This window comes from Bos indicus, chromosome 16, assembly GCF_029378745.1.
Source record: "Bos indicus isolate NIAB-ARS_2022 breed Sahiwal x Tharparkar chromosome 16, NIAB-ARS_B.indTharparkar_mat_pri_1.0, whole genome shotgun sequence".
NCBI classification, from domain to species: domain Eukaryota; kingdom Metazoa; phylum Chordata; class Mammalia; order Artiodactyla; family Bovidae; genus Bos; species Bos indicus.
In genome coordinates this window covers 22,772,232-22,795,853 of record NC_091775.1, presented here as the reverse complement: position 1 = coordinate 22,795,853, position 23,622 = coordinate 22,772,232, and the positions used below count along the sequence as shown (strand labels likewise).

Genomic DNA, 23,622 nt, shown 5'->3' with positions numbered 1-23,622 from the left:
TCGACCATCCTCTTGCAAACTGGGTGACCTTGGACATGTCATTTAACCATTCTGAGTCTGCTTACTTCTCTATAAAATGGAATTCTATCCAAAAAACCCTACATCCTAGGGTGATATGTGAGATTAAGTAAGATAATAGAGAACACAGCTGGTGGGTGCTCAACAAACTGGAGTTCTCGCAACCATCATCTTAGAAAACAGGTCCTGCAACTAACCACCTTGACTCTGTTATTGTGAATTCAGTTGGTGGACTGGAAGCAAAGTCTCACTTGAACATTTCCCCACCATCTGAAACAATTTCTGGTCAGTCATGTAGCCAAACAGTTAAGAAACAGAGTGACAGAACATTCTCTGAAATAACTGATGGCCTGATTCATTCATGAGATTAGGGTCTCGAGGTTACACATTTAGTAACAAGAGGAAGAAATACGACCCCAGCTTAAAGTCTGAACAGACGTTAAAAAGTTCATTACAACAGGATTGCGGAGCCCAAACCAGCTCAGTTTGGGAAATGTTGTTAAGACTATGATTTACTGACCATCAACTACAGGCCAAACACCAAAGTACTTTTTGTGCGTCCATTTACTTAACAATAGTAAGGGCATAGAAACAAACATGCAAAGCCCTGTAGAGCAGGTCATCTCATCCTCATTTTAAAGATAAGGAAACAGAGGCTCAGAGTGGCTGACAAGTTTGTCCAAGTTGATATAGCTCTTAGGTGACTCTTCAGAACCCTATGATACCCTCTTATTCTCACATGTCAGATAAAGGTGATGTGGGGTGGTACTGGCCTGCTACTGGCCCCCTGCAGAGAAGCACACACAAATTATTTCAAAGTGAAACCCTTCCTCTATGAGTGGGATATAAAAGATGAAACACAAATGGCAGAAAAGGAAACATTTTCTGTTCTACCTATTCGTCTGAATGGATGGTTTGTTTCTAGGTGATGTTTTTAGACAACAGGCACAAACTAGTTCTCTCACGAGATAAAGTGGGCAATCGGAGCCACAGTGGCTTTTTTTTTTTTTTAATTAGTTCTATTTATTAAGAGACTGGCAACTCGCTTGCAAAGTCTGGTCTTGTAGGGAGCAGCCAAGGAAGCTTGCGGGAATAAGGGGTTTTTGGTACAGCGGTAGGGGAGAAATAGAGAGAGGAGTAGCTGCTCTCAACGATCAATCCCGAAGAGCACATGGCTCTTGTTATATCTGGCTGGCTCAGCAATTATCCAAGTTATGGGGCTGCAGGGGATACTGTCTAGACCAGTTCTTTTGGCCCTGGGGTTGGCAGAACATAGGATCAGAAAGCCAAGGCATGGTCCAAACATCTCTCTGCATTTTTTTCTGGTAGACAGTCAAGCTGGATGGAAACTAAATCTCCAACAATTACCAAATAGCAATAAACAAGGGAATAAAAAGACTGCACAGGGCTTTCTTCAGGCTTTGATAGATACATCCTGGCTCTTGAACTATAAAGTATGACATCTCTGGACTGAATCTCTTTGAGGAAAAAAAAAAAAGCATGATATTAAAGCTGGTATGACTTTTCTAGCTTGAGCTGATGCTCTCTGCATTAGAAGCATTCTCTGATCTCCACAATGGACAGGAAAAACACATCGACGTATCATTGAAATAATTTATTTACCACTAGAGCACCACAAAAACAGACATACACTTAAAATACAGCGTAATCAGTCATCAAAATACAAAACAGCTATTCTTATGTTCCATTTAAAAAAAAAATCATGCCAACCATAAAACTGCATTGCTGTTTAACACAGAAAAACTGTAGCCCCATCCCACCCACATACTAACATTTTCCCCATTCCCTCCCACCTCCCTCCCGTCTCATGGCAATATTTACTTATGGGAAATAAAGGCCTTATAGAACCCCCCAAACTAAAAAAAAAAAAAAAAAAAAAGATTCAAGATATCTTAAAATAGAGCATTTAAAATATTATCAGTGCATTCATGAGGAAAGACAAAATAATACAAAACAAAAATGTCATTCTATCTGAGAAGAAAATACCTGCAGAAATAAAAGTGATTTACATAGAATGAATAGAAAAGTGGAAAAGAAAAAAAAATCAACACACTCCAATCTGGGATTGGATTTCACCCAATCCAAAGGTTGTTTGGTATTGTGGCATCCTATCTCTTGCTTTTCCAGTTTTCAGACAAATCCAATTTGTCATTTTAATAATGGCCAGGAAATTCCAAGAAAAGGAAGTATACTATATCAAACAACTTCACTCTGGATTCACACCTCACTGTGCTGCTCTTTAGGTAAAACTGCAAATATTCCATTGTCTTACTATTAATGATTATTCTAAAGCTAAATAAGAGACAACTGACAAACTGACATATCCTACAAACCCTGACATAAGGTTACCTCCTCTGCAAAAATGTAGCAAATCGTGTATTTCGGCAAGGTAAATTCTAGCCTCTGATTTGGTAAGTTTCATTCAGAGGAAAGAAAGGACTTTTTGATCATGGGAGAATTTGCCTTGTGCCTTTGCAACCTTCAAAGAACATCTATAAAACCTTAATTTCAGTTAAATACACTAAATGACTTATGCTGACATGGGTTTATTTTTTCTTCCTTAAAAAAGTCAACTGAAATGTTAATCTTTCCATTTTTCCCTGAACACTAAAAACTCAATTAAAGAAAAAGTTGTTTCCTGTGATCTGTCTGCTCTTTTTTTTTTAATAGCAGAATTCTGTGAAAATACTGATTAAACCAAGTTAGAGACACCTTTCTTAAACCAGTCACTAAGACTCTGAGTTCCAGTCAGATCCTTAAGCCCTTGCTAAATCTAAACATTTCACCTCAATTATCTATGTATCTATAATCCCGAATTTTCCTAAAATAGAAGCTTGTTAATGTCTGAATTGATTAGTAATGATGCTTAGAAAATGAAGAAAAACTATGTCTTTTTATAAAAGAAAAAAAAGGACAAGTGGACTCAGGTAGTTTATGTCATAATAATGGACAATGAAAAAGCACGAGTGGAACAAATACTATCAAACATGTATTTGTAGTGCAAGTCGAAATACAGGGGCTTTATTCAAAAGTTCTGGCCAGCTAAAGGAAACACACAATTCCCAGCGATCATTAGAAAGAGCCCAAATTTAAGTCCAATCTAAATCAGAGTTGGCATTACTATAGAACATTAAAAAATATGGTAAAAATTTACACATTACACATAAAGTAGTTAATGTTTTGATTTCATCATTTGCAAAAGAGATCTGCAGTTGTGTTTCCAATTATACTGGCTTCTATACCCATCTATTGTAATAATATAGGTATGGTTACATACACCGAAATGAAAGAAAAATCTAGAGCGCAGCTGCACAGCAATACTTTAAGGTCTGAAGTTTGACCAGTACGTATCTAAACATCTCAACATCTCACTGGTTGACTAAACTGACAAAGAACCATTTACAATTAAAGAGAACAAAAAAATCTTACAGACTTAATCTGACTGAAAGTTTCCTTTATTAACAGGCTTTTCAGTTTTGAACCTTACAAGAAGCTTCCTTGGGCAGTTGGTACAAAGCATGTATTTGCAGGGTCTCTCTCTTTATGCAGACTCACTCGGTCATATAATAGATCTCACTCGCATTTTTCATCTTGTTAATATGACCTCTTTTGCTGGCCCGTTTGAGTTCAAGTTCCTTAAGCCATCCATGGGTTTCTGGCAAAGTATTTGGTCTCCACTTTTTTTACACCTGTTTTATTTTCCAAGGGCAATGAAATGTTCATTATATAGTAACACACAATAAATAACTCACTGTTAACTCTAAGAGTAAGAATGGGAAAGATACCTATTGCATAGCAATACAGAAAAATCAAGTGAGGCATGGGATAAGAACATATGTACAGCAACTCCACTGAACGGGATTTTCCTGTTTGTTTTTTTTTCTTTCACATAATTAACACTAACAAATACTTCCAGTGTTTATTTTTTTCTTAAGAAAAAAAAGGTTTTGCTTCTTGTCTCTCTCACTTACAGAGTAGGTAAAATATAAAGCCTTCAACTTTTTTTTCGTTTCAGATGCCAGTTTTAACAAACAGAACACAAACTTCCGAAGTGTTTGAACTAGTACCGCTTTTTTCAATTTTTTTTTTTAACACTGATGAAGCAAGGCTCTCTTGTGTTTTCTTGTTACAAACATTGCCTTTGTCACCATCATCACCATCATCATCGTGCGATTATCATCTTGTCACTTTTCCGAGAATCTTAGCTGCATTTGCAAGACTTGACAATCATATTAGAAAGCTGTTCGATCTTGGGTGTTTTGCCAATGTAGTAGAGAATGGTGAGCGGCTCTAAATCTTGGGACACGCAGCAAGGGGAAGCAGACGCTTCTGGATTTATGGTATTATATAAGCTGAGAACCTGAAAGAACGCAGGAGAAGAAAGAAAACATAGGAAAAGCCCAAACAAAATGAAGGGCAATTATTTTTTTAATTTATTTATTTAATTGGAGGATAATTACTTTACATTATTGTGATGGTTTTTGCCATACGATATGAATATGAATTATCAATATGCATTGGCCACAGGTAAACATGTGTCCCCTACATCCTGACCACTATGGAGAACAGTGTGGAGATTCCTTAAAAAACTAGGGCAGTTATTTTTAAATAGAACCATCCCACAATGTTATCAGTTCCAGTACTGAGTAGGCAGTTTAAATGATTTGGGGCTTACACTTTACTTATCCTCCAATTATAGTCAAATGGGGAGGCGTCCCCAAGAATCCCTGAGTTTATCATTTTCCTACAGAATCCTTTTCTCACACATTGGACAAAATTGCTCATTCAACAGATTTTCCAGTTTTTCCAATGAGTCTTAACTTTGATCATAGCTTTGCTGTCTGCACTTCACAGGCCCTCAGAAAACTAGGTCCAAACTTGGCATTTGGTCTTGTAAATCTGCCTGCAATGCAGTTCGATTTCTGGATTGGGAAGATCCCCTGAAGAAGGGACAGGCTACCCATTCCAGTATTCTCAGGCTTCCCTGGGGGCCCAGATGGTAAAAAGTGAAGTGAAGTGAAAGTGGCTCAGTCATGTCTGACTCTTTGCAACTCTATACAGTTCATGGAATTCTCCAGGCCAGAATCTGAGTGGGTAGCCTTTCCTTTCTCCAGTGGATCTTCCCAACCCAGTAATCAAACTGGGGTCTCCTGCACTGCAGGTGGATTCTTTACCAATTGAGCTATGAATCCATCTGCAATGCTGGGAGACTTGGCTTCAGTCCCTGGATTGGGAAGATCCCATGGAGGAGAGAATGGCAACCCACTCCAGTATTCTTGCCTGAAGAATCCCCATGGACAAAGGAGCCTAGCATGCTACAGTCCATGGGGTCACAAAGAGACGGACACAACTGAGTGACTACACAAGCACAGCACTAGACTTCTTCATAACCGAAGTTGTTTCATGAATAGATATTTTCAATTCCCACCCAGATGAAGAGTTCCCTTGAGGTCGGGGACTCTACACTCTTCATTTTTCTTTTTTTTTAAACCTTATAGCCCTAGTAAGACTTCTCTGGACAAGATGAGACTCATGTGCTAGGTGAAGAAACGAATACACAAATAAGTAAGAGAATAACTTTTTCTTTATTAAAATTCTTAGCAGAATGTTAATCTATCCTTAGGTAGAGCAAAAGACACCTGTCTGCAGTGTGAAATATTTCTATGCTAAGCGTCTTCTCAGGCCAATTTAATGTCATCTAAAATTTTCATTTAAAAGAAAAAGTTCAAATTCTTTTCACTTGTCATTGCTTCATAAATACAATCATGTGAAAAAATAAGCAACCTATGTTCTTAATTATCCAGTTGGTCACATTTTGCTTATAACAATGATGATAATAATAAAAATATAATAATAATAATCAACCCTCCATTTAACTTTTCATGTGGTAAATAGTAGTGGCTAAGTATGGCACCCCACTCCAGTACTCTTGCCTGGAAAATCCCATGGATGGAGGAGCCTGGTAGGCTGCAGGCCATGGGATCGCTAGGAGTTGGACACGACTGAGCAACTTCACATTCACTTTTCACTTTCATGCATTGGAGAAGGAAATGGCAACCCACTCCAGTATTCTTGCCTGGAGAATCCCAGGGACGGGGGAGCCTGGTGGGCTGCCGTCTATGGGGTTGCACAGAGTCGGACACAACTGAAGCAATTTAGCAGCAGCAGCAGCAGCAGCAAGTACAGAATGAAAAGGAAGTTCTACAGTTTGCGCTATACCTTTAACCCTGTCCTCTATCAAAGGAGCACGTGACTTCTACCAGCAGAAGTGTGGCACATCCCCAGTGATGATAAAGAGACCTTTCCAAGGATGCCATTAATGTGTTAGTCAAACAGCAAGTGACCTTTTCCTCGAGATCCACGGCAACATTTTCAGCCTAAGACAGAAAATCTGTTCAGCACACCAACACTGACTACTTTATTAAGCTACCTCTGGCTTTTTGGGTAACTGTCCAAACCACATATTTGTGATCATGACAGTGATTCTTCCTCTCTCCTTGAAAAACAAGCATGGTCTCAGCCTTCACACACTCCCTCTGTGTATCAAGAAGGAGAATTATGTTTCTACTTGGCAACTGGGCCTTCCCACATTACGGCTACTGTTGCCACAGCCCTGCTGAAGCAGCCTGGCCTGAGAGCTCAGACAAAGGGACAGGCAGGAGCAAGCTTCCCTCACATGGCCAAGCACGTGGTCAGTCCTGAGAGCCAAAAATCTCCAAGGGAGTCAGCAAAACAGCTGAAGGAAGGGGGGCCATGTTTGTCAACTGAAAGTTTTGTGGATGTAAGCATTTATCAATAAATAGACTTTATCCTCCACCAACACGTGATTCTTCCACTGAACACAAGAGGCATTTTCTAAGACAGATTGTCCAAAATAATGGATATCCCCCAAACTCTCGAATTCAGCTGAACACATTATGCGATCTTTTTTTGGCAGCGCATTCATTTTCCTACCCTGCAGTGAAAGGCAATTTTTCTAATGCTCCTTTAATAAGAAGATTTACAGAGGCATAACCCCAATGTGTAGCCAAGACAGAGCAAATGAAGGCCTGGTTATAAAACCGGGAGTCTTGAGTCCTAAGCTTTGGTTTGTCACCAACTGTTTGATCCTGGATAAGTCATCTACACGATATGGACTCTAATTTTTCTAGAAAAATAAAGGATTTGGACAATATAACCCATTTTTTGTATTTTATATTATGATTATTTTGTTTTTTATTGAATATAGTTGATTTAAAATGCTGTGTTAGTTTCAGGTGTACATAAAAGTGATTCAGTTATACATATATATGTATTGAGCTGGCCAAAAAAATCACTGGGGTTAAGATGTTATGGAAAAATCTGAACGAACTTTTTGCTCAACCCTATATATATATAGATAGATAGACATTCTTTTTCCGATTCTTTTCCCTTATATGCCATTACAAAATACTGAGCACACTTCTCTGTGCTGTACGGTAGGTCTTTGTTATTTATCTATTTTATGGATAGTACTACAGGGTGGACAAGATAATTTATCAAGTCCTTTCCATCTCTAAAATTCTACACGACAAGGCACCAGCAAAGAAGCATTTGAGAAATATCATTATTACATAGAAAAAGTCTTGGCTAATCTGGGCTGGGAACTCATGGCATCTACTCTGGGACCTGACTTCTGAATGAGACTTCATTCCTCATCAAAGTAACTTAATAAAATTTTGAGATTCTCATTTACTCTAGGTGATATTCAAAAAGACTTAGAGATACTGATTTTCAAATCACTGTCACATATATCCTCTTATGTTCTTCACATCTACTCTTGAGTTGGACATTATTATTTCAAAAAATAATTTTTATTCTTTTTACTGGTAAGAAACTGAGGTTCAAAGAAATTAAATGATTTTATAATTGTCATACAGTAGTGAATCAGATGGCACTAATGGTAAAGAACCCACCTGCCAATGCAGGAGATGAGACTTATGAACCATGGGTTTGATCCCTGGGTCAGGAAGATCCCCTGGAGGAGGGCATGGCAACCCACTCCAGTATTCTTGCCTGGAGAATTCTATGGACAGAGGAGCCTAGAGGGCTACAGTCCATAGGGTCGCACAGAGTCAGACATGACTGAAGCGACTTAGCAAGCAAGCAAGTGAATCACTCAGGCTTCCCTGGTGGCTCAGTGACAAAGAACCCGCCTGCCAATGCAGGAGATGTGGGTTCGATCTCTGATCCAGGAAAATCCCCTGGAGAAGGGAATGGCGCCCCACTCCAGTATTCTTGCCTGGGAAATCCCATGGACAGACAGCCTGACCGGCTACAGTCCATGGGGTCTCAAAGAGTCAGACATGACTTAGTGACTCAACAACGACAACACTGAATCACTCCACCAAAGCATCTACAGAAGTCCTCAGTGTTCTTTCTAGTATGATAGACCCTGATAGGGGTGATAACACATCCTTTTATCAGCTGGAGAACTGGGTCCCTGCACATTTTAACAATATCCGACACTTAGTAAGATTTTGATTCCACCTATTTATTCTTACAGATGTTAAGAACATAAAACAAAGAGAAAATTAAACAAAATTGTCCTCAAGTTGCTTACAGGCTAATTGGAAAGGCCAGACCTACTTGTCTAAACTCATCAGTATTGCTTTCTGAGTTCACCTACAGCCCGAATTTTTTCTCATCATTCAAAAGGGTTTCTCCAGCATCCATTTATGTGTGGTGACAAAAGGGCACGAGGCTATTGAGAATCCATGCAGTAAAACTATCAGCAGTTACAATTAGCAGCCCAAGAACGAAGAGACAAGTGAAGCCTGTACTTACCCTACTGTGCTGAGTGTCTGAGCTCCACAGATATGGGCATGCTCCAGCACAGAAGTTGGCATTGTACCCTTTAGGCTCATGAATCCATTTCCACCCAAGATCCCTCTTGAAATCAATGTAAAGTGGGCGTAGGCAACAATTATCCTGCACATTTCTGATAAAAGAAAGAGCAATGGAGATTTTAAAGCTGATTTCTGTCCCACTCCAGGTCCCTTATTCCAAACCAGAGAAATGACTCATTTGTATATTCAACAAATAAATATGAGCATTGGGGCTCCCTGGTGGCTCAGCTGGTAAAGAATCCCCAGGCAATGGGAGAGACCTGGGTTTGATTCCTGGTTTGAGAAGATCCCCTGGAGAAGGGAACAGCTACCACTCTAGTATTCTAGCCTGGAGAATTCCATGAACAGAAGAGCCTGGCAGGCTACAGTCCATGGAGTCACAAACAGTCAGACACAACTGAGTGATTTTCATACATACGTATATGAGCATATATCCCAGACAAGGTTTTAATGGTTGTACAGCAATCTCGACAGACTTTCAAAATGGGGTGTGATGGTGATTTGCCGGACTGCTTTCCCTTGTGAGTTCTATACTCTGACCCTCTTATCTGTGTCCTCAAAAACCAAACCCTTCCCTTGAAAGATGAGACATAGCAGAAAGGTGGCAGACTGAGACCAAGCCCCTTCCAACCTACAAAGCACAGTTTTGCCATCCAGCCTCTATTGCCTTTTCAAATGCAAATGGATGAAGTACAACAGCTATTTACAGAGAACCATCTCAGGCATTTTCCTTTGAGAAAAAAATCCTTTATTTCATTTCCTGGCCCTGGATCTAGGGATAAACCAGAGATCAAGAAACACGGAGTCTTGCTTATTAGTGCAACCACTGGCTCTCGCAAACAAAAAACACCCTTTTCCTTGCACTTTATCAGTGACAACCTCTCACCACCCCATAGCTCACAACATAAAGAAAGAGCCTTTCTCCTACCAGGCTCACTAAGAAACCACAGAAGGACATTCACACTTTCCCTCCATGAACTCATGTAGGAATAGGAGATAAATTTATGCTACTCCCCCTTCTCCCGTATTCTGTAGCAAAAGACACAACAAATAGTACTTTTCTTCTATCTCTCTCACCACTGTTACTGTCTGTGAAGGAGATCTGACCATGGGTACCCTGCCAGGTGGAGTGGATGATAAAGAACCCGCCTGCCAATGCAGAAGATGTAAGAGATGAAGGTTCAGTCCCTAGTCGGGAAGATCCCCTGGAGGAGGGCACGGCAACCCACTGCAGAATCCTTGCCTGGAGAATCCCATGGACAGAGGAGCCTGGTGGGCTACAGTCCATAAGATCGCACAGAATCGGACACTACTGAGGCAATTTAGCATACACGCATGCCCGCATACCCTTCAGGGAGAGGAAAGGCTCCTACAGATGGCGAGTCTCCCAGTTAGGGAGCCACCATCATGCTCCTCAAATAAACCTATCTTTGCTCTGGGGAGTCGAGAGTTCCTTTTCTCCTTCAGCCTCAAAGTGCTTCACAGAGACTTGGGGCGAGGGGTGGAACTCAAGGGGCTAGTTTTCTCCCTTCATAGTGGGTTCGTTGCTAAAGAACTGATGAAGACAGCATAGAAATAACTTTAAACCTCTGGTGTTACAAAATACGATGGCTCTATTTTTCTATCCCCGGCTTTAAGCAACGAGTTACAGTTCAAGTCCATTTTCAGTAAAACAAAGGCAAAGGCAGTACAGGAGTTAAACAGAAACACAATTCCTTTTTTGTTTTCTTTTTATTTCCTTTACCTAAAGCAATAGGCTGCATCCAGAGCGCGCTTCTTCCGCCGGTTGGACTGTTGGGACTCAAGTCTGTAGGAGGGCAACAACATTAGCAGGAGATGTGGGCTCTTCCCACTGTTTTTTTTCCTAGTGGACTTTATTGTTTTCTGATCACCACTGGTATAGGTAGAGGTGCCATCAATACCTTGAAAAAATGCATTCGGGTAATAAACATTTAGCTTTACCTTCATCAAGTAGAATCAGCCATACCTTTTTTCCCCCCTTTGTCTATTGTCACAAACAGCAGTGATGACCACACAGCAGCAGCAGCAGTTGGCTCACTCCCCACAGCAACGGACAGGACGAGTACCGGTGACAAGGAACACGGCTAAATGGGGCTCTTGTCAGAAGGCAGTTCAGTGTCCAAGGCAGGGCGAGTTGCTTATGAAAGTCACTACAGAAGGAGTCTTTGACCTCTAGTCCAAGGGCACTCTTTCTCAGTAGTTCAGTCAGTCCTCAGCGTAGGCTGTGCTCAAGCCTTCAACAACTGATGACACGGCTATAGAACATGCCTTGTCACCCGCTGGGTTCCTCTCTTCCTAGGACTGGTCAACTCAAAGACTTTCCTCATGAACCTAAACTGAGCCTTACACTAAACTGCAGTGAATGAGGTTCAAGTGAAACAGAAGTCACCCTTACCTAATGCTGTTTGGGGAAGCTGTGAAGAAAGGGCTTTTTCATTGATTTTTATGGCATCCTCAACACTTTCCTGATTCCATCTGAGATGGAGAAACCTGAGCTTCCCAGAGCATGCTCAAGAGACTGCCAGCTTAAGCATTTAATCTCTGTACTTCTCAAGAATCATGACTAGGTTAGAGACTGAAATAAATCTCTAGACTTCTGGGAGGATTTTTCCATGAGCAAGGGCCACTGGAGGCTTCGGCCAAGGGATGGAGGTCCCCGGTGGGGTTAGTTAGGGAAGGGCGATCAGTTCCCTAACCTGGTGGTATGGAGTAAGTGCTACACCCGCAGTTGGTCCAGACTCTCTGCTCATCTCTCATCATCCAATGACTTGTTGTCTAGTGGAGGACATGACTTGAACCCTTAGCATCACCTCATCCCCTTTGACTTTTGGCTAATTTACTAAAAGGTGAGCAAGACTGGGGGAACAACTAACACTCTGTTCCATGTTTACAAACTAATTATGAAAGTGTGATAAGGAAGCCACTTGGAATATTGGACATCAGCCAGAAAAGGGGGTGTGTTCTGACACAGATCAGGTTAGTTACAGAGGCTATGGCAGGAGGGGACATCCTTCTGTGAAATCCAGTGGTGGATTCCTGATGTTGGGTTTGGGAGCATTATCAATGGATGTCCTTGAATGCATGTTATCTTTTCTTCTATAACATTAGCATTGGAGGAGGAAATGGCAACCCACTCCAGTGTTCTTGCCTGGAGAATCCCAGAGACGGCGGGGCCTGGTAGGCTGCCGTCTATGGGGTCGCACAGAGTTGGACACGACTGAAGTGACTTAGCAGCAGCAGCAGCAGCATTGAGGGAATGCTGATCTGCTTAAATGAAGAATGAAGAGCTTAACAGGTTCTTTAAGAGTCTGGAAGGCTGGTAAGTCTGTCAATTAGTATTGCCAAGTCATCACCCAGCTTCGAGCAATGTAAACTGGAAACCAATCCCTTTCTGCCTTCATGTATCTTACCCCAGCCATAGCTTTGACCAAACAAATCTCATTTTCACACACAAACTGACCTCATTCCCCCAGATTATCGACAGAGGCCTTCCCTCCCCCACCTCCTTTGCCCAAGTTTCATTTACCTGCAAAGCGTGCTTCTAGTTCTTCACTTTTATTGGGGATGATGTAATTATTCGATGGTACAAAGGTGCAGCAGGGACAGTGTAAACTTATTTTAAATCCCAGGTTCCTGTCTGGAAAACATGAAGTCAAGGAGGTTATTTTTCTGTGCATCGAATACCCCTCCATCTGCCAGTGCTTTGCAAATAATTTAGGATCAGTGAACATCGAAGGAGGAAAACAGAAAGCAGTGGTCACCTTTATGGTGGAGCCATTCGTGAACAGCATCAGTGACGTCGAAGGAGAGCCATTCACCCTCTGCTCTGGTTTTCACGACTTTGCTGTCAATGTAGCGCTGGGTTGGAGATGTTAAATCTTTGGATTTGAGAATCTAAAGGAGGAAAGGGCAAGAGAAAAGCTCAGCTGGCATACTGACAGCAGGACTAAACCCAAACTATTAACAGTATCCCAATTCACTGTCTGAGGTGAGTCCCGCTCCAGTCTACCCAAGTACTGTCATCTCATGGGCATGGCCACATGCATAAAAAAGTAACACCAGGCCATATGCCATGAAAAATAGAGCTACTAAATCAGCCATGTGTTTTGATAAAGGTGACAGAAACCATAAAGCCAAGTGTCTCAAAGAAAGTGACAGTAATTATTTTCCTCTGCTGACACAAGCTTTGCAAGATTTCGGCCATAAATTCTATGCTATTAAGTTAATGGTTTTGTTGTTCTGCTTCCCGACTATATTTCGTATGGGGAGCTGGGATGTGGGGAGGGACCAGAGGACTGGTCCAGGTCAGAGGATCTGGGCTCACCCTTGGAAGGCTCTGAATATAAATCTTCTTCAAATAAAGAGACAAAGGCCCTAATCTTGGTTCCTAAATCCACCACCATTTTAATAAAATATGGGACATGCCTCAACTTTGGAGGTAAGTCTCTAGCTGGGATTTTTACTCTCCCTGTGACTTGTTATGATTTATAAGGATATTCCACATCCCGCAGACAAAGAACGAATTTGGGCAGGAGCAGTCTGGCACGGTGTGGAGGGAGAGTCTGAAAGGAAATCAGCCTGAACACTAACAATTTAGAAAGATGCATTTATTTCAAATAAGTTAAGAGCAACTGCAGTCTGTTCTTGGGTTTCTATAGGAAGTGAGCATTTTAGGTTGCTTTTTTAAAAAACTTTCTGTCTGTCTTTAAATGATAGTGTTTTATGAACCAGTCAAACCACGACTCTAAGTCTCCAAGAACTATATTAAATCCCTACCCAAACCCATATCCTGCCTTTCCTCAGTACTTACAGGCTCAAGCCCTGTTCTTTATATTTATTTCATGAGACTGAGTCTAACCGTGATGTGGTTACTTCATGTATACATGTTTGGTCTCTGCAACAAGTTCATAAACCTTGCCAGGGCTGGGATCAGGTCATCAATTTGATATCATTTCAAAGCACAGCACTTGACTTAATCAATGTCTATTAATAGGACTGCCTGCATATCTAGAAGATTGATTTATCCTCCTTTAAACCTTGTAAAACAAAAACACATAGTGTTCCTACAGATTTTACAATGCATTTTCCTTCCATGTGTGCACATCACTGGTTTCAAGCAGTCCAACAACAGACACTTCCTAGGAAATTTGGCATTATAGTAGACTTTTTTTTTTCCTGGATTGTTGTTCAGTCACTAAGTTGTGTCCAACTCCCTGCAGCGCCTAGGACTGCACCATGTCAGGCTTCCCTGTCCTTCACTATGTCCCAGCATGTGCTCAAGTTCATGTACATTGAGTCAGTGATGCTATCTAACTATCTCATCTTCTGTTGCCTCCTTCTCCTTTTGCCTTTAACCTTTCCCAGCATCAGGGTCTTTTCTAATGAGTTGGCTCTTCGCATCAGGTGGCAAAGTATTAGAGCTTCTTCTGGATTAAGGAAGTACAAAATAGGGAGAAAATCATATAATTGGACTTCAGATGTCCTCATGAATCTTTAGACTAACCTTACTCTACAAGCCTGCCTCTCAAGTGCAACAAACCCCACTATGCGCAGAGAATCTAGAGGTAATCGTGATCCTACCATACACAAGAGATGCCCTTTGTGAACCAAAGGAAGAAAAGAAACATGATTTAAGGGCTGAGTACATGAGCCCTGAGTTTGGCACACATTATTTCATTTAATTTAATTCTGAAAACATTCCTGTCAGGTAGATGAAGGAAACCAAAACTCAGAGAGGTTGAATAAGTTGCCCAAAGCCTCACAGTGAACAAATGATTCAAAGCAATTCCAAGTTATTTTTCCAACTCTGATGCTGGATTCTTGAAGGCCAAAAGAGTTGTGAGAGCCCCCTTGGATCATGACTCACCCTTAACCCTTTCCAGATGACAGAAAATAGTCAATGACAGAGGCAAATATTTCTAATAAGATTATAGTAAATGTTGGTAGAAGATGAAAATATACCACATGGGACATATATGTAGTTAGTTAATGCTGACTTATCTATAACTTTCAAGATGCAACTTAACAGTTATATCCTCTGGAAATCAAACCTTGATTTGATTTCCTGCCTTGGAAATACTCCCAGTTGGGGAAATAAGACACTATCTATCCAATTCAGGAAAATCAGTACAATTCACGTAATAGTTGAGAAGACGTTTTCAGGCATTTCCATCCATCTCTGACTAAAAACGGTAACATTCCCAAAGCTCACCTTTCCAACTTTACATTTCTTCCTCTAGCTGACTTTCTATCATGATGTGTTATTTCATAATGCTTTGTGTACTTGCTTTGTTCCTAATTAACATGTGCATGCTAAGTCAGTTCAATCATGTCTGACTCTTTGTGACCCTATGGGTTGTAGCCCACCAGGCTCCTCTGTCCATGGCATTTTCCAGGCAAGAATACTGCAGTGGGTTGTCGTGCCCTCCTGCAGGGGGTCTTTCTGACCCAGGGACTAAACCCGTGTCTCTTATGTCTCCTGCACTGCAGGCAGATTCCTTACCACTACTGTTACCTTGCCGTTCTTATTCAGTCACTCAGTCGTGTCTGACTCTTTGCAACCCCACGGACTGCAGCACTCCAGGCTTCCCTGTCCTTCACCATCTCCTGGAGCTTGCTCAAACTCATGTCTATTGAGTCGGTTATGCCATCCAACCATCCCATCCTCTGTTTTCCCTGTCTCCTCCTGTCTTCAACCTTTCCCAGCATCAGGGTCTTTTCTAATGAGTCAGCTCTTTGCATCCAGTGGCCAAAGTACTGGAGTTTCAGCTTCAGCTTCAGCATCAGTCCTTCTAATGAATATTCAGGACTGATTTCCTTCAGGATTGACTGGTTTGATTTCCTTGCAGACCAAAGGATTCTCAAGAGTCTTCTCAAACACCACAGCTCAAAAGCATCAGTTCTTTGACTCTCAGCCTTCTTTATTGTCCAACTCTCTCTTCTGTACATGACTACTCAGAAAACCATAGCTTTGACTATATGAACCTTTGCTGGCAGAGTAATGTCTCTGCTTTTTAATACGCTGTCTAGGTTGGTCATAGCATTTCTTCGAAGAAGCAAACGTCTTTTAATTTCATGGCTGCAGTCATCGTTTGCAGTGATTTTGGAGCCCAAGAAAATAAAGTCTGTCACTGTTTCCATTGTTTCCCCATCTATTTGCCATGAAGTGATGGGACCAGATGCCATGATCTTAGTTTTCTGAAGGTTGAGTGTTAAGCCAGCTTTTTCCCAGTGCCACCTGGGAAGCTCTAATTAGCATAGTGTATATCTTATTCATCTTCATATCCCTAACACTTAGATGTACTGTCTAGAACAAAACACATTGCTTTCATTGTTGAATTAATTACATCTGATAAAGATATATCTATCATATATCAAATATCTTCAATATGTATCTGTGAGATATATGTATATATCTCATAACTTAAGATATCATATATGTCTGTATACATATATGTGTGTGTGTATGTATATGTGGGCCTACCCTGGTAGCTCAGATGGTAAAGAATCTACCTGCAATGCAAAAGACCCAGGTTGGATCCCTGGGTTGGGAAGATCCCACAGAGAAGGGAATGGCCATCCACTGCAGTATTCTTGCCTGGAGAATTCCATGGACAGAGGAGCCTTGCAGGCTACAGTCCATTGGCCACAAACAGTTGGACAGGACTGAGCAACTAACACTTTCACTTTTCACATATGTGTATATATACAAATACACACAATCTCACTAAAAATACAGAATATTAAAAAAAATCATGACCACATTGACAACATGGGCAGAAAAAATGCACACTAGCAAATCTAATTAAACTTATCTTATAGAGAAGGTAAATCTAGATTATCTGGCTTTAAAATCAAATCAAGGAGGAGCAAAGAGATTCTGAATTTTTTTTCTTTTTAAATCTCATTAGAAGATAAGTGCTTCCTCAGCCACAGAACACTGGTACGTTCTGACATCGGACAACCTCATACTCTCACACGGGTGAAAGGTCCTCCATATCTTTTTACTAGTTCAAGAACAGGCCAATTCAAACCACCAAGAAAGACAGCTATTGAGCTACCAAATTCTGAAACAGAAAAGTGACTTCAGTCTTGTGGGTTTGTTGTCTTGAACTTTATGGCCAAGGAGTTCTTAAACCCACTTGTTGCAATTTAACTCCATTCTTTCTTATCCAGTCCTTAGTGGAAACAGGAAACAGCTGCTTTCCATCACTCATAGAATATCCCTCATATTCTTGGAGACTATTATTAAGTCCCCCTCAGCATGCTCAGTCTCCCTCTCTAAGCTAAATAAACCCAATTCCTTTAGACCATATTTTGAGGGCCAGTTTCCCAAACCTTTAATCACTTGGGTCACCAATAAGGATGGATGATGCTGTATAAAAGTACTCCTCCTACAGCTTAGGGGTTTAATTTCAGAACTGGCTAGAAAACCTTCTAATCACATCCCAAAGTCTCGAATCTTAACTTGAAAGGTATTTTCTAAGAATAGGCACACTCTCCCTGTTCCCTGTTTATCCTCCATTTATCACCCACGCTAAATTAAGCTGTAAGGAAAGAAAATCAACCCACTGCTTTTATCAAGTAGAATTTTCTTAAATTCAAGAGTTGATACAAAAATGAGCACCTCGGTCAACTTCCCATTCTATTTAGCCTTTTCTGTCAGCCTTTCTTCTGCTAGTGTCCCAACAAGTGTATTGATATTAACAGTCCTGGATGGCTTTTTTTTCCTAGAATCACAATCGTTTCTAAATTCCTTTATACATTTTATCATAACAAAGATAATTTAGTTGAATGGTAAAAACTCTCTTAACTGGCTGCTGTTTTACTGTCCAGATTAACCAGTGTTCTCCATTTTTTCTGTAATAGGTATTGGCTGATGCCCACAGCACACTGGGATTCATTACTGGAAAGATACTCTCTAGTATGTTCCAAGGACTTCTGGTCTTACCAGTTGAGTGCTTAGAGAGTATCAATCGTATATCTTTCTAAGCCTGTTCAATATCAAGTTGAACATGATATTGTAATTATCCAAGTTCTTTAGATGTTCTAGAAACTGATGAAATACAGGACCAAATGTAAAGAAAGCTATGCTTCTGTGAGAACAGACCTGAATGCCTTAGAAAGTCTTCCCAAAACAAGTTTCTTTTAAAAAAAATTTTTTTGAAAAATAGTTTGGTGAGTCCTCAAAAAGGTAAACATGCAATTACCATATGATCTAGGAATTCTACTACTCCTAGATCCATACCCAAAAGAATTCAAAATAGGGACTCAAATAAATACTTGTATACCAATGTTCATAGCAGCATTATTCACAATAGCAAAATGATAAAAACAACCCAAGTGTCTATCAACAGATATACAGATAAAGAAAATGCAGTCTACACATACAATAGAATACTACTCAGCCGTGAAAAGTAATGAAATGATGACATATTAAAACATGGATGAATCTTGAAAATTATGCTAAGTCAAATAAGCCAGACACAAAAGGACAAATATTATACAATTTCACTTACACAAGATACCTAGAATAGGCAAATTTATGAAGATATAAAGTAGGACAGAGGTGACCAGGGGCTGGGGGTAGCAGGAATGGGAAGTTATTTTTTATGGCACAGTTTCCATTTAGGATGATAAAAATTTTTCTATAAATGGATAGCGGTGATGGTTGGACAACACTGTGAATTTATTTGATGCCACTGAATTGTATACTCTAAAAAATGATTAAAAGTTAAATTCTATGTTAGGTGTATTTTACTGTGATAATTTTTTTCTAATTTTAGATGTGGGAGCGACAGCTATCAAATTTTAAAAAAAAACAATGTGTTAAAAATTTAGAAGGATCTTGCACTCTGTTCACTTAGCAGATGTCCTGAAATGAGTCTCTCCCTCAAAGAAACTAAAAACTAAAAATCATTGACAATGTGCTATGGATGTGGTTTAGGCAAAATAGTAGACATGGATTGGCAATTTGTTGTCATTGTTCAGTTGCTAAATCATGTCCAACTCTTTGTGACCCTATGGACTGTAGCCCGCCAGGCTCCTCGTTCATGGGGTTCTCCAGGGAGGAATATCGGAATGGGTTGCCATTTCCTTCTCCAGAGGATATTCCTGACCCAGGGATCTTATGTCTCTCATGTCTCCTGCACTGGCAGGCAGATTCTTTAATACTAAGCCACCTGGAAGCCCTGGATTGGCAACAGACAGAGCCATAGTCAAAGAAGAGGCGTTGGTCTTTTACAGAAAACTCAGCATTTACATTGTGTTAGGGTGTGTGTGTGTGAAACATATATATACACACACATATATACATTTTAAGTTAAAATAAAAGTTTACCTCCTGCCTTCCCAATTTTGTTTTTACAATTTTTTTTCTAAAGTTTTTGCTTTAACTGACTTTTTTCTTTAAATAACAGACCAACAACTGTTGTTGACTAAATTAGAAGAGAGTCTCTAATATATTAAAAATGAGATATAGCTGTCTCTTACTTAGCTACCACCCACAGCGATGCCTGAATGGTACCTTCATTATGTTATTGATATATACACATTATCTGTAATATGTGTAAAATGCCCACGTACTATCTTTGGCAAAGCTCTCAGTTCTTCCCTAAATTATAAAACTCCTTGCACAAAAGGATCCATTCATCCCTCTGACACTGGAAACCAGCCAATCAGGGAGTGGAGAGAGGCAAAAGTCACCAATGTTACCCAATAGTTTAGGAGCAAGGAAAAAAAGAAGAAATAGAACTCTAGATGCAGAATTATAGCCAGAGGAAATCTTAGTCTTAAAGGAAAAATGATGTAAATCAATTCAGGATTTGGCTTAGAACCCGAAGAAGACACCTCTTCCATTCCTATGAAACATTGCAAAGAGTTATAAGAAAGCACTGGGAATTCTACTTTACTTTCCATATTCAGACATCAATAGATCTATAGAAAAACCTAGGGGCCCATTCAATCAGACTTTTAATGGAAAGAGAGATTTAATCATAGGAGAGAAAAACAAAAATGAGGTTATCTAGTATGGGCCCATCTTGTTCCTTTTTAATTTTTTTTATGTTTCTTTCTTTTTTTAATTAATTTTTATAGGAGTATAATTGCTTTCAATGTTGTGTTAGTTTCTACCACATAATAAAATGAATCAGCTATATGTGTGTGTGGTTATTTTTTGGATTGCCTTCCCATTTTGGTCACCACAGAGCACTGAGTGGGTTTCTATAAGCTATACAGTGGGTTCTCATTACTTATCTATTTTAAACATAGTATTGTATATATTTCAATCCCAATTTCCCAATCCATTCCACTCTCCTTCCCTCCTTAGTATGAAGAACAATATGAAGGTTCCTTTAAAAATAGAACTACCATATGACCCAGCAATCCCACTACTGGGCATATACGCAGAGAAAAACATAATTTAAAAATACACATGTACCACATGTCCATTGACAGAGGAATGGATAAAGAAGATGTGGTACATACATACAAAGAAATATTACTCAGCCATAAAAAGGAACAAAATTGGTTCATTTGTAGAGACATGGATGGACTTTTTAAATGTTTTTAATGTGCATGCGTGCTAAGTTGCTTCAGTCACGTCCGACTCTGTGCAACCTGTCCACGGGATTCTCCAGGCAAGAATACTGGAGTGGCTTGCCATGCCCTCCTCCAAGGGATCTTCCCAACTCAGGGATCAAACCTGCAGCTCATGTCTCCTGCATTGGTAGGCAGGTTCTTTACCACTAGTGCCACCTGGGAAGCCTGATATTTAATGTACTTAAGGTTTAAACGCATTTCAGTGTTTAAAACGTTTGCTGTGGCACGTATTGGCATGCACAGAGTGACGAGGCAATGCCAAATTAAACCTTCATTCTGCTGGCTCCAAGCACCAATCTCTTAGATCTACCTCACCTTGAGTCACTAATCTCTGTGTCATGAAATACAAGCGTCAGAGAGGCACTCAGAGGCCATCTCTCCAAACCAAAACAATTCATACTCTAACATCTCTGTCTTGATCTGAAGACCTCTCATGACAGTGAACTTGCTACTTGTTGAGGAAGATCATCCCTCTTTTGGCCAACTGGTAGGTTGAAATTTTTCTTCATCTTGAACTTAAAATTTCCATCAACTCGTCTTAGTTAATAACAGTACCATTGGTTCATCATCATACAATTATGCTAGTTTTTCAAATATTGAAACATTGTCACATTTCTCAGTCTTCACAGACACCTGTGAAGTGGACATTCTAGCCCTTATCATCTAAGTACTACAGCTGGAGGAGAAAAAGCCTGAGGGACTTACCTGGATTGCCAACACCTTGCAGAAAAAGCCTGGAAACATCTTGCCCTGTTCATACCAGTGGAGGGGGCTTTCCAACACTGTATGTTTTCTGCCCTCTGGAACAAGATGTCAAGTTCTCTTTCTTCTCTCTGTCAGCCCCCCATCATAGGAGGGGGCTTTCCTCAACTTCTTCCTTCGAGACAAGGTTTGTGGAGCTCTGCCATCCTTGTCAAACCCCTTTTCAATATCCCTCTGAAAATCAGTTCCTCAACAAACTCCAGGTACAGTCTAGTGCAATATGGCAAATATAGAGAATATGCCAAATGGGGAGGGGGCTGCCTCTTGCTTCCCTTGTTCTGGTCACTATTTCCAATGCCAACTCTTTATTTTTGGCAGCAGCCACATCACACCACTGAATCTAAACTTTTCGTAAAATAAAACCTTTGTTCTTACACAAACCATTAAGTCAGATTTTCCACCCCAAGTCCTTTCTGGAATGACATTGAATAAAGACAAAGAAATGAAAGAAGGCAGAGAAGAAGGTTGGTTTTTCTAGCCAGTGGTTCTTCAACTTCAGCCTGCATTGACACAACTAGAGGGCTTATTAAAACATCTCTAGAGCTTCTGATTTAATAGGGATAAGAGGGGCACAAGAACTTGTATTTCTAACATCTTCCTTGGTGATGCACCAGCTGCTGGTCTCGGGACTACTCAGAAAACTACCGTTCTAGTATATACTGCTGCTGCTGCTGCTGCTGCTGCTAAGTCGTTTCAGTCGTGTCCGACTCTTTGCGACCCCATAGACGGCAGCCCACCAGGCTAACCTGTCCCTGGGATTCTCCAGGCAAGAACACTGGAGTGGGTTGCCATTTCCTTCTCCAATGCATGACAGTGAAAAGTGAAAGTGAAGTCGCTCAGTCGTGTCCGACTCTAGCGACCCCATGGACTGCAGGTTTAGAGAGAGAGGTTTAGAGAGAGATTAAGCTATTTGCCCCTATCTCCCAGCTCCACCAGGCTCCTCCATCCATGGGATTTTCTAGGCAAAAGTACCGGAGTGGGGTAACTGACACAGTTCATTTTTGAATCTAAATGCAAATTAGACATATGTCTCCAGTAACTTTGCAGCTCTTTTTTGACCTGGGTTTTTAGCACTTTAGAATTTCTCTGAACCTTAACTCTGCTATTCAGCATCTCAACTATCCTTGCCACAGTACCAGTCACTATGCATCCAATATATTCATCGGGTTGATGAAGACATTCCATACCCTCTGTAGTTCCTTAGGTTTCTTTGAAAAACCCATGGAGTTTGCCAAGTGCCTTTGGAAATCATTAGTGTAGGGAAAAGGTTCATACACTAGGCTTTGAAGCCAGGCAAACATAAACCATCACTTGCTGAGTATGATGAACTCTAGGTCCGCCCATGTTGCTGCAAATGGCACTATTTCACTCTTTTCTGGCTGAGTAATATTCCACTGTACATATCTTGTGTATATTATTGTATATATCATTGTACCACATCTTCTTTATCCATTCATGTATCAATGTTAACTTAGGTTCTTCCATGTCTTAGCTATTGTAAATAGTGCCACTATGAACACTGAGATGCACGTATCTTTTCCAATTAGAATTTTCTCTGTATATATACCCAAGAGTGGGATTGTAGGATCATATGATAGCTCTATTTTTAGTTTTTTAAGGAGCCTCCATACTGTTCTCTATAGCTGCTGTGCCAATTTACATTCCCAACAGTGTAGGAGGATTCCTTTCTCTCCACACTCTGTCTAGCATTTGTTATTAGTAAATTTTTTCATGATGGCCATTCTAATGGCCATCAGTGTTAAGTGATGCCTCACTGTAGTTCTGACTTGCATTTCTCTATTAATAATAATTGGGGATGTTGCACATCTTTTCACGTGCACACGGCTGTCCTCTTAGAAGGATACTGCCCATATAAAATTAGAAGCCTACCCTATTCCGGTATAACCTCATGTTAACTAATTACATCTGCAATGCACCTATTTCCAAATAAGGTCACGTTCTGAAGTGCTGAGGGTCAGGATGCCTATGTATCTATTTTGAAGGGATATAATTCAACTTATAACAGTAGATGCTCATACATTACACAGGGTTGGCTATTTTCGGGTGCTCAGTCTGATTAGGAAGTTCTTCAAAGCAAAAAGCACTTTCTTATTCTTCCAAAGAGTATTTTCCACTGCAGTTTACATGGTCCAACTTCAGTAAATTCTTATTGACTAACAGACTTCATTAGAAAGACATATATGATCAAGTGACATATAAGCCCCTGAACAATCAATCTTTTAGAAGTGATAGAAACTACTTCTCAGAATTTCATACATACATATGACACACACTTCACAGAGACTTCATAGATAGACATCTGTATCTATATATCT

The 23,622-nt window shown here is 40.3% G+C and overlaps 1 protein-coding gene across 5 annotated transcripts in view; it reads right to left on the bottom strand.

The window, feature by feature from the left end:
• Window positions 1–1,015: 1,015 nt before the first annotated feature.
• Window positions 1,016–23,622, bottom strand: part of TGFB2 (transforming growth factor beta 2) — a 95,218-nt gene continuing 72,611 nt past the window's right edge. For 2 of the 5 annotated variants that reach the window (XM_019976511.2, XM_019976513.2), the window contains 5 exons: window positions 12,689–12,821; window positions 12,454–12,564; window positions 10,651–10,828; window positions 8,845–8,998; window positions 1,016–4,399 (listed from right to left, as the gene is read on the bottom strand). In XM_019976511.2, coding sequence (XP_019832070.1) covers window positions 4,241–4,399; window positions 8,845–8,998; window positions 10,651–10,828; window positions 12,454–12,564; window positions 12,689–12,821 — 735 coding nt within the window. In that variant the 3' untranslated portion in view covers window positions 1,016–4,240. Of the gene's footprint in view, window positions 4,400–6,258; window positions 6,417–8,844; window positions 8,999–10,650; window positions 10,829–12,453; window positions 12,565–12,688; window positions 12,822–23,622 lie in introns of those variants that run through there. The other 3 variants (XM_019976512.2, XM_019976515.2, XM_019976514.2) reach the window with 3 other exon arrangements.